Source organism: Mobula hypostoma, chromosome 21 (assembly GCF_963921235.1).
Source record: "Mobula hypostoma chromosome 21, sMobHyp1.1, whole genome shotgun sequence".
NCBI classification, from domain to species: Eukaryota; Metazoa; Chordata; class Chondrichthyes; order Myliobatiformes; family Myliobatidae; genus Mobula; species Mobula hypostoma.
Window position 1 is genome coordinate 62,590,030 of NC_086117.1, and position 12,097 is coordinate 62,602,126.

The following is a 12,097-nucleotide window of genomic DNA, read 5'->3' on the forward strand; positions in this document are numbered from 1 at the left end:
GACCAGGGAGTCGCGGAGGGACTGACCAAAACCCCTGGGCAAAGGAAGAGAAGGAAAACCATACATTGTGCGAACAATAGAAGCAAGCGACAGCATTCTGAACCAGATGGAATCCTTAGATCTGTTCCCTGGAGTAGGCCCAAGCCTTGGTCTTGGTGGCACAGCAACTGGAGCAGTTCACCATCAAGAAATGAATGAACATTGTGGGAGAGTGACTGAAATCAGCCCGACCCTTGGGCTTTCCTGTCTATCTAGACCGGCGGTGAGATTGTCCAAACACTGGGTGTTGCCTCGCTCTGCAACCTGGATCTCGGCACAGCGATACTGTTGGGCTGCCCAGTCTGAAGCCGTTCTTGATCTCACCAAATGGGGCTTGGCAGTTGGAGCGATCTAACCTATCCAGTGAGTCCCACCCCAAGTCTTCCTGGGAGCTCTGGAATTTCTTTCCATAGAACTATAGAATCATAGAACATTACAGCACAGAAACAGGCCTTTTGGCCCTTCTTGGCTGTGCTGAATCATTTTTCTGCCTAATCCCACTGACCTGCACCTGGACCATATCCTTCCATACACCTCTCATCCATGTAGCTGTCCAAGTTTTTCTTAAATGTTAAAAGTGAGCCCACATTTACCACTTCATTTGGCAGCTCATTCCACACTCCCATCACTCTCTGTGTGAAGAACCCCCCATCTAATGTTCCCTTTAAACTTTTCCCCCCTCACCCTTAACCCATGTCCTCTGGTTTTTTCTCCTCTCGCCTCAGTGGAAAAAGCCTGCTTGCATTCACTCTATCTATACCCATCATAATTTTATATACCTCTATCAAATCTCCCCTCATTCTTTTACGCTCCAGGGAATAAAGTCCTAACCTATTCAACCTTTCTCTGTAACTCAGTTTCTCAAGTCCAGGCAACATCCTTGTAAACCTTCTCTGTACTCTTTCAACCTTATTAATATCCTTCCTGTAATTTGGTGACCAAAACTGCACACAATACTCCAAATTTGGTCTCGCCAATGCCTTATACAACCTCACCATAACATTTCAACTCTTATACTCAATACTTTGATTTATAAAGGCTAATGTACTAAAAGCTTTCTTTACTACCCTATCTACCTGTGACTCCACTTTTAGGGAGTTTTGTATCAGTATTCCCGGATCCCTCTGTTCTACTGCAATCCTCAGTGCCCTACCATTTACCTTGTATGTTCTACCTTGGTTTGTCCTTCCGAAGTGCAATACCTCACACTTGTCTGTATTAAACTTCATCTGCCATTTTTCAGCCCATTTTTCCAGCTGGTCCAAATCCCTCTGCAAGCTTGAAATCCTTCTTCACTGTCCACTATACCTCCAATCTTTGTATCATCAGCAAATTTGCTGATCTAATTTACCACATTATCATCCAGATCATTGATACAGATGACAAATAAGAATGGACCCAGCACTGATCCCTGTGGCACACCACTAGTCACAGGCCTCCACTCAGAGAAGCAATCCTCCACTACCACTCTCTGGCTTCTTCCTTTCCAATTGCAAATACCTGAGTGACATGCACACTAGATACTTAGATAATAAATTTACTTTGAACTTTGAATGTGGGAAACTTTCACCCAAATGAAAAACTTGCTTTTCTAGGCAATTGTCATTTTTCTTGCCAGGGTAACATGATCCTGAGGCAATGGATGTTTTTGTTTCTATCTATTGTCTGTTTGGCTGACCCTAGGTAAATCCTTAAAATAAACGTAATTCCAATGTGCTTGGCTTTGTACATAAAATTATTCAGCACTGTCCAAAAAGGCATAGGAGCAAAATTACTCCATTTGGCCCATTGACTCTGCTCCGCCATTCCATCATGGCTCATTTATATTCTCTCGCAACCCTACTCTCCTTGCCATCCTTCCTCATCAAGAACCTATCAATCTCTGCTTTCGATATTACAAAATTACTTGGTCTTCACAACCGTCTGTGGCAATGAGTTCCACAGACACACCACCCTATGGCTAAAGAAATTCTTCCTCATTTCTTTTCCAAAGGGACATCTTCTATTCTGAGGTTGTGCCCTCTGGTCTTGGACACCCCCAGTACAGGAAACAGCCTCTCCACATCCACCTGATATAGGCCTTTCAATGTTCAACAGTTTTCAATGACATCCCCCTCCCCATTCTTCTAAACTCCAGGCACAGAGCCATCAAAAGTTCCTCATGAGTTAACCCCCTTTTATTCCTGGGATCATTGGGATCAGAGAGGAGAAAGTTAGGAAGGAAAGAAATTTAAGAGCTCCTGGGAAGACTTGGGGTGGGACTAACTGGATAGTTAAAAACATAAACATGAAGAAGTCTGCAGATACTAGAAATCCAAAGCAACACACTCAAGATGCTGGAGGAACTTAGCAGGTTGGGCTAAGACCTTCGAGACATTGACTGTTTCCTCTTTTCCAGAAATGCTGACTGGCCTGCTGAGTTCCTCCAGCATGTTGTGTGTTTTGATTGAATTTCCAGCATCTGCAGACTTACTCTTGTTTGTGATTGGTTCGCCAGCATTTTGTGCGGATTGTTAAAAAACCTATCATGGGCACAATGGTCATCTATACTGTGAGATGACACAGGTAGTGTAGTAGTTAGCACAATACTTTACAATACCAGTGACCCGGATTCAATTCCCATCACACGGTAGTGTAGTGGTTAGCACAACGCTTTACAGTACCAGTGACCCGGGTTCAATTCCCATCACACGGTAGTGTAGTGGTCAGCACAACGTTTTACAGTACCAGTGACCCGGGTTCCATTCCCATCACACGGTAGTGTAGTGGTTAGCACAATGCTTTACAGTACCAGTGACCCGGGTTCAATTCCCATCGCACAGTAGTGTAGTGGTTAGCACAAGGTTTTACAGTACCAGCGATCTGGGTTCAATTTCCCATCGTGGGGTTCCTCCAGCTGTCCCAGTTACCTCCCACACTCCGTTCGGTAAGTTAATTGATCATTATAATTTGTCCTGTGATCAGATTAGGATTAAACAGGGGGTTGCTCAGCAGCATGGGTTGAAGGGTTGGAAGGGCCTATTCTGTGCTGTATCTCAATAAATAAGATTATGGGCTGAAGGGCCTGTACTGTACTGTTTGTGATCTCTGTTAATTCTGAATGAAAGCACTGAATTTTCAATATTTCACTAGAATAAAATAAATCTGATTGCGAATAAAGTTTTTATTTGTTTTGTCATTTAGGCAAATCCTAATCTGGACCTGTACTATCGAAACTTCAGCGATCCTCTTTATGTCGTGGTGTTTAAAATGTTGAGAGACACTTTATATCACATGAAAGGTGAGCTTCCCTTCCCAACTTTTTGTGGTACTTATTATCGTTAAATTGGTTGGGTTTTGCTGTATTTTAGTGAATGATTGTAGTTCCACCTCGGATTACAGAAAAACCAAAGTGAATTTAGAGGAGTGGAGGGGTGAGATGCCCCCAGCACAAAGCAGTGAAGGGTGAGAGGATTCCACCGCTTTCCTCAGAATCCTCTCTCATTACACCCCTTCTCTTTATAATGGCCTCTCACCTTCCCACTTTAAGTCCTGACCTGATATCTGAACTGTTCCTTTCCACCTGGTGGTGCTGCGTGATCCGGTGAGTTCCTTCAGCAGACTGTCTGTTCCTTTTCGTTGCCACTCTGTTTCCTGTTATCTCTGTGATACTCTATCTACACTGCTCCATATAGTGCTGTTACTCTCCTCTTGTTCCGTAATACTTTCATTTCAATGACACGTTCTATGTGATACTTTACTTTTTTCTTTTTAAATCTTTTTATTGAATAAGTATACAAAAAAGGTAAGCCATATAAACATTAATACAATGTTAAAGTATAATAAAATTCCAAAAGGTATCAATACCAAAAAAAATACTACAAACAATGTGATTTAAACATAAGAAACCAAGATAACATAACAGTATACTAAATTATATATATATCAATGGAAAAAAAAAGAAAAAAAAAACCCCCAAAAAAAACCCACCGTGCAACTAACTAAAAGCAAAGCAAAGCAATGGGCTAACTTGAAACCAAACAGAGTTAAACTTAAAATCACGTCCTCAATCCCGACCTCCATTAAAAACAGTGAAAAAAAAACAAGAAGGGTAAATATTACATTAAATGAAAATATCGAATAAAAGGTCCCCAAATCTGTTCAAATTTAAATGAAGAATCATAAAGGTTACTTCTAATTTTCTCCAAATTCAAACATAAAATCGTCTGAGAAAACCAAAAAAAGGTAGTTGGAGCATTAAGCTCTTTCCAATGTTGTAAAATACATCTTTTCGCCATTAAAGTAAGAAATGCAATCATTCTACGGGCTGAAGGGGAAAGATTACTAGAAATTTTAGGTAGTCCAAAGATAGCAGTAATAGGGTGAGGAGAGATATCTATATTTAATACCTTAGAAATAATATTAAAAATATCTCTCCAAAAAGTTTCCAAAGTAGGGCAAGACCAAAACATATGAGTTAAAGAGGCTATCTGCCCCGAACATCTATCACAGAAAGGATTAATATGCGAGTAAAAACGCGCTAACTTATCTTTGGACATATGTGCTCTATGAACCACTTTAAATTGAATTAGGGAATGTTTAGCACAAATAGAGGAAGTATTAACTAATTGTAAAATCTGCCCCCAATCATCCACAGAAATGGTAAGCCCCAATTCCTGTTCCCAATCTACCCTAATCTTATCAAATGGAGCTTTCCTAAGTTTCATAATAATATTATAAATCATAGCCGATGCACCTTTCTGACATGGATTGAGGTTAATTATCGAATCTAAAATATATGTAGGAGGAAAGTATAGTACTTAGGAAATTTCTAACTTGTAAATATCTAAAAAAATGTATTCTTGATAAGTTATATTTATTAGATAATTGTTCAAAAGACATAAGGGAACCATCTAAAAATAAATCCAAAAACCGTAAAATACCCTTAGTCTTCCAAGTTTGAAAAGCGCGATCCGTAAAAGAGGGAGGAAAAAATACGTTACCTAAAATAGGAATCGCTAACCCGAATTGATTAAGATCAAAAAATTTTCTGAATTGAAACCAAATGCGCAAAGCATATTTAACTATCGGGTTAGAGACCTGCTTAAGGCGTTTCGAATCAAAAGGGAGAGAGGAGCCTAAAATAGAGCCAAGTGTATAACCCTGAACAGATTGTAGTTCCAATGCTACCCATTTAGGAATAGATAGTATGTCCTGATCAAGTAACCAAAATTTCATATGTCGAATATTAATAGCCCAATAATAGAATCTAAAGTTAGGTAATGCTAAACCTCCATCTCTCTTAGCTTTCTGTAAATGTATTTTACCCAGTCTCGGATTCTTATTCTGCCAAATAAATGAAGAAATTTTAGAGTCAACTTTATCAAAGAAAGATTTTGGAACAAAAATTGGTAATGCCTGAAACACATATAAAAATTTTGGCAAAAAAAACATCTTAACTGCATTAATACGACCAATCAAAGTTAAATATAAGGGAAACCATTTAGATGAAAGTTGAGTAATATGGTCTATTAATGGTAAAAAGTTAGTCTTAAATAAATCTTTGTATTTACAAGTAATTTTAATCCCAAGATATGAAAAATAATTATTAATCAATTTAAATGGAAATTTATAATATAAGGGAAGATGTTTATTAATCGGAAAAAGTTCACTCTTACTAAGATTTAATTTATAACCTGAAAAAAAACCAAATTGTGCTAATAACTCTAAAACAGCAGGAATGGATTTCTCAGGATTAGAAATATATAAAAGTAAATCATCAGCATAGAGTGATAATTTATGGGACTTTAATCCCCGAGTTATCCCAGTAATATTTGAAGATTCTCGAATAGCAATTGCAAGAGGTTCTAATGCAATATCAAATAATAGGGGACTAAGAGGACAGCCTTGTCGAGTACCTCGAAAGAGAGGAAAAAAAGGTGAGTTTAAAGAGTTAGTACGAACCGAGGCTACAGGGGAATGATATAACAGTTTAATCCAGGATATAAATTTCAAGCTAAAATTAAACATTTCAAGCACCTTAAATAAATAAGGCCATTCTACTCTATCAAAAGCTTTCTCGGCATCTAAAGAAATAACACACTCAGGAACATTTTGTGAGGGAGTATAAACGATATTTAACAATGTACGAATATTATAAAAAGAGTAACGACCTTTAATAAAACCCGTTTGGTCTTCCGAAATAATAGAAGGAAGTACTTTTTCTAGTCTATTTGCTAATAACTTAGAAAAAACTTTAGAATCAACATTTAATAAAGATATTGGTCTATAAGATGCACATTGAGCAGGGTCTTTATCCTTCTTTAGTATTAGAGAAATTGATGCTCTATTAAAAGATTCAGGAAGTTTACCAAGTTTCAGAGAAGCCTCAAAAACCCTACAGAGCCAAGGGATCAATAAAGAAGCAAAACATTTATAAATTCAACGGTAAACCCATCGGGGCCAGGAGCTTTCCCCAGATTCATAGAAAAAATAACATTCTTAATCTCATCCATTGTAATGGAAGTATCTAATAAAGAAGACATATCCTGTGAAATCTGAGGGAAGTCTAACTTATCTAAAAAATCATTCATATATTTAGAATCTCGAGGAGACTCTGATTGATATAAAGAAGAATAAAAATCACAAAAGGTTTGATTAATCCCCACATGATCCAGTATCAATCGATCATTTTGGTTATAAATCTGATTGATTTGAGATTTAACATAATTAGATTTCAATTGATTAGCCAGCAGCTTGCCAATTTTGTCACTGTGAACATAAAAGTCACTTCTTGTTTTCTTTAATTGGTTTACAATCGAGGACGAGAGTAGTAAACTGTGTTCCATTTGAAGTTCAGTTCTTTGTTTGTATAACTCCTCAGAAGGAGCCATAACATATTTCTTATCAATTTCTTTAATCTTGTCCACAATTGCCATCTCCTCCTGCTTCTGTTTCTTCCTCAAAGCAGCAGAATACGAAATAATCTGACCCCGAATATAGGCTTTAAAAGTGTCCCAAAGAGTGTTAACCGAAATATCCTCTGTATGGTTAATTGTAAAAAAAAAGCTCAATCTGTTCATTCATAAAGTTAACAAAGTCCGAGTCCTGAAGCAACAGCGAATTAAAACGCCATTGTCTATTATTTGGTATATTGGCCATAATTTTAATAGAAAGCTTAAGTGGAGCATGATCCGAAATGGTTATAGAATCATAATCACATTTAATCACTGAAGGAATAAGACAAGAATCAATAAAAAAATAATCAATTCTTGAATAGGAATGATGAACATGTGAAAAGAAGGAAAAATCTTTTTCCTGAGGATGCAGAAAACGCCAAATGTCCGTCGACCCAGAATCAGAAAGGAAAAAATTAATCAAATTTGCAGATTTATTAGGTAAGGTCCGTAAAGGAGCCGAACGGTCCAAAGCTGGAGACAAACAGGTATTAAGATCTCCGCCCCAGATCAATGAAAACTCGTTCAAATTCGGAAACTGATTAAACAATGATTTATAAAATTCCGGACAATCCATATTAGGAGCATAAACATTAACCAAAACTACTTTTTTATTAAATAGTAAACCACTAACCAATAAAAATCTACCATTCGGATCAGAAATAATATCCTGTTGTATAAAAGTAACTGAGGAATCTATAAAAATAGAGACGCCTCGAATCTTAGCATTGGAGTTCGAATGAAATTGTTGTCCCTTCCAGAATTTGAAAAAACGTAGTCTGTCCCCCCTCCGTACATGGGTCTCTTGTAAAAATAAAATTTGTGCTTTAAGTCTCCGGAACACTTTAAAAACTTTTTTCCTTTTAATAGGATGATTAAGACCGTTAGTATTCCAGGAGACAAAATTAATAATAGACTCCATAAATCCTAAAGTCAACCCACAACAAGGAGGATTGACGATAGGCTCGACCCACGAACCCGGAGAGGAAACAGAACATACGAAAGATACCGGGAAAAAGGACGCAACCAGTACTTCAATAATGTATATAGCCCAAAGAGAAAAAAACTAAAACGTGAAGCCCCTCCCACCGCCCCTCCCACCACCCCTCCGCCCCAAGACCCCAAGGCAAAATCTAAAGCAGACCCGCCCGAAAGAAGCAAGCGCTAAAACTACCCCCATGACTTCCGGTATACGCTCCCTAAAAAAAAGGTATAAATATGAAAAAGATCAGTTAATTGTAAAACAGTAAAAAAGTAAAAAAAAGGTAACTCAATTAAAATACACACACAACAGAACAAAAGCCAGAAAATATATATTAAAAAAAAACCACAATAAACCCCAAACCCATGAATAAACACAACAACAAGAAAAAATAAGATTATTGACATAAAGTGGTTATAAAAAGCAAAACAGAATAAAATTTAAAAAAACTACAAAATTTAAGGCCACACAGGAAATACGTAAGATGACAAAAAGGAAGTAACCACCCAGAATCCCCTGGGAAAAGAAAGAAATGACGCAGTTGAAAAGAAAGTTTAGCAACCATATTAAGAAATCAAAAATAAACTTTTCTGCCCAAATAGGGCACGAAAAAGTTAAAACCAACCAATTCACAGCCTCCGATCAACGGAGATAATTAAAAAAAATAGCAATTAAGATGTTGAAGGTGAAAGTTGATCCAGATAACTCTGGGCATCCGATGGAGAATCAAAAAAACGAAGGACTCCATCTGACATGCGAATCCTTAGACGTGCAGGGTACAGCAACGCTGGTCTTAAATCCATCTTATAGAATTCCAACATCACAGATCTGTAGCGAACCCGTTGGTCCCAGATTGGTTTACTGAAATCTTCCACGAATCGGAACCTAAGATCCGAAAAATCAATGAAACCTTTAGATCGAGCGAATCGAAACAGTCTCTCCTTGTCTTGAAAGTAATGAAAACGTAAGATAACATGCCTAGGTCTATCTGACCTAGACGAGTATGATGGGATTCTGTGAACACGATCCAGTAGCGGTGGTTGGTCAGGAAATACAGTAGGGAATGCATCTTTTAAAAGTTGAGAAAAATACTTCATGGGGTTGTTAGATTCCACAGCTTCACGCACCCCAATCATTCGTAAATTCTGCCGTCGCATTCTAGATTCCAAGTCAGAGTTTTTAAAAGTCAGAAAGTCAAGTTTCTTCTTCATTACATTAATTGTTTCTTCGATTTTCCCCATCTTAAGCTCACTTTGTTGCGCGAATTTTTGAAGATCAGATATAGCCGACTGATGTTCCGCAATAAATGTTTGCATCTTATCAATTGAATCGGCAATTTTCTGGAGATTAATTGAGATTTCCGTATGAATCAGGTCTTTAACAGAGTCTGCAATTTCCGTACGAATCATCTCCCTAACAGAGGTTGAAATTTCCCTCTGAATTAACTCCGATATCGCTTTCAAAGTCACCGGTGATTCAGTCGGGGGGAAATCCATACCTTTCGGTTTAACCGGAGGTTTACCATCCTTGCCGTTTTTCCCGTTCTTAGACATAGCAGATCTAAGTTCCATCCAGTTGTCGGAGAATTCAGTTTAATTCAAAGTATTGTAAGAGTTGATGCCTTAATGGTTAATTAAAGTATAGCTGACCATAGAGAAAAAAAACTCAGAGGTAATGGAGCGAGTCAAGAACGCGACTTCACTCCATGAGCGCTACCGGAAGTCCCCCCTATGTGATACTTTAGAGTCATTGAGCAAACAGCACAGAAGCAGGCCCTTACACGAGGAAATGTGCAGATGCTGGAATTTCAAGCAACACACATAAAAGTTGCTGGTGAATGCAGCAGGCCAGGCGACATCTATAGGAAGAGGTACAGTCGACGTTTCGGGCCGAGACTAACTGAAAGAGGAGCTAGTAAGGGATTTGAAAGTGGGACGGGGAGGGGGAGATCCAATATGATAGGAGAAGACAGGAGGGGGAGGGATGGAGCCAAGAGCTGGACAGGTGATTGGCAAAAGGGATATGAGAGGATCATGGGACAGGAGGCCTAGGGAGAAAGAAAGGGGGCGGGGGGGTGTCCAGAGGATGGGCAAGGGGTATAGTGAGAGGGACAGAGGGAGAAAAAGGAGAGAGAGAAAAAAATATATATATTAATTTATTATTATGCCCCTCCTCCTCCTCGTACCCCATCCTTCCTTCCTTCCTTTCCTTCTTTCTTTCTTTATTAATTATTTTATATATATATTCATATTCTTTTCCCCCTTTCTTTCTCCCGTCCCATGATCCTCTCATATCCCTTTTGCCAATCACCTGTACAGCTCTTGGCTCCTTCCCTCCCCCTGGTGTCTTCTCCTATCATTTCGGATCTCCCCCTCCCCCTCCCACTTTCAAATCTCTTACTAGCTCTTCCTTCAGTTAGTCCTGACGAAGGGTCTCGGCCTGAAACGTCGACTGTACCTCTTCCTAGAGATGCTGCCTGGCCTGCTGCGTTCACCAGCAACTTTTATGTGAGAAGCAGGCCTTTCTTCCCTTCCAATCTTGCTGAACTATTATTCTGCCTACTCACATGAACGCATTGTCTCCCATCCATGTACTTAACCAAATATTTGATAACTGTTGATATCGAACCCTCATCCACCACTTCCGCTGGCAGCTCGTTCCACACTCTCACCACCCTCTGAGTGAAGAAGTTTCCCCTTAAACATTTTACCTTTCATCCTTAATCTATGACCTCTACTTCTAGTCCCACCCGACTTCACTGGGAAAAGCCTGCTTGTATTTACCCTATCTATACCCCTCATCATTTTATATACTGTACCTCTGTCGAATTTTCCCTCATTCTCCTACTATGCTCCTGGGAATAAAGTCTGAACCTATTTAGTCTATCCTGTAACTCAGCTTCTCAAGCCCTGGCTTCCATTAGTGTTTTGATGCCGCTTGGTAATGTAGGCTGAGCTGCAGACAACATGCCAGTGTAGTGGTTAGCACAACACTTTACAGTACCAGTGATCCCACCACTGCCTGTAAGGAGTTTGTACGTTCTCCCCATGAGTGAGTGAGTTTCCTCCGGGGGCTCTGGTTTCCTCCCACAGTCCAAGGATGTACCAGTTAGTAGGTTACGTAGAACATAGAACATAGAGTACAGCACAGGAACAGGCTTTTCAGCCCACAATATTGTGCCGAACCAGCTAAAAAGCTAATCGAAAACATCCAAACATTAATCCCTCCAAACTACACAATGTCCATATCTCGCCATCTTCCTCACATTCATGTGCCTATCTGACCCCCTCTTAAAAACCTCTAAAGTATTTGCCTCTACCAGGCAGCCCATTCCAGGCATCTGCAACTGTCTGAGTAAAACCTTACCCCTCACATTCCCTTTGAACCTACATCCTCTCACATTCAATGCATGCGCTCTGGTATTGGGGATTTCAGTCTTGGGAAACAGATCCTCATGTGTACTCTATTTATGCCTCTCATAATCTTATAAACCTCCATCAGATCTCCCCTCAATCTCCAGTGCTCCAGAGAAAACACCCAAGTTTATCCAGCCTCTCGTGATAGCACATCCCCTCTAAACCAGACAGCATCCTGGTGAACCTCATCTGCACCCTCACTAATGCCTCAACATCCTCCCTATAATGGGGGGACCAGAAATGTATGTAGTACTCCAGGTGTGGCCTAACCAGAGTTTTATTAAGTTGCATCATAACCTCCAGACTTTTGAACTAAATGTCTCAACTAAAAAAAAGCAAGCATTCTTTAAGCCTTCTTAACCACTTAACCACAGTCATTGTGTGTTGTCTGGTGATTGGGCTCGGTTTAATCAGGGATTGCTGGGTGGTGTGACTTGGAGGGCCGGAAGAGCCTGTTTCACGCTGTATCTCAATAAATAAATGAATTTATACAATGACTCTTACGGGAATAAATAAACTAGTAGTTATTTATTTTGTCAATGGATTGTCAAGTATAATACTAAATAATGTATGTTGTAAGGATTTTGTGATGAAATGATTGTCAGTAAGACAATCTGCTTGATTTTAGCTCCAAGTCAGTACTCTTTTTTCATTGATTTGTCTTTTGAAAGAGTAGAAATACAACATCAGTCACAATTCTTTTATTGACCCTCTCTGTATCTTTT

General features: G+C 39.1%; 1 protein-coding gene across 2 annotated transcripts in view; it reads left to right on the forward strand.

Annotated features, from left to right (window-relative positions):
- Positions 1-3,195: 3,195 nt before the first annotated feature.
- LOC134360064 (phosphatidylinositol 4-kinase alpha) overlaps positions 3,196-12,097 on the forward strand; it is a 267,869-nt gene continuing 258,967 nt past the window's right edge. For both annotated transcript variants that reach the window (XM_063074140.1, XM_063074141.1), the window contains exon 1: positions 3,196-3,319. In XM_063074140.1, coding sequence (XP_062930210.1) covers positions 3,289-3,319 — 31 coding nt within the window. In that variant the 5' untranslated portion in view covers positions 3,196-3,288. The remainder of the gene's footprint in view (positions 3,320-12,097) is intronic.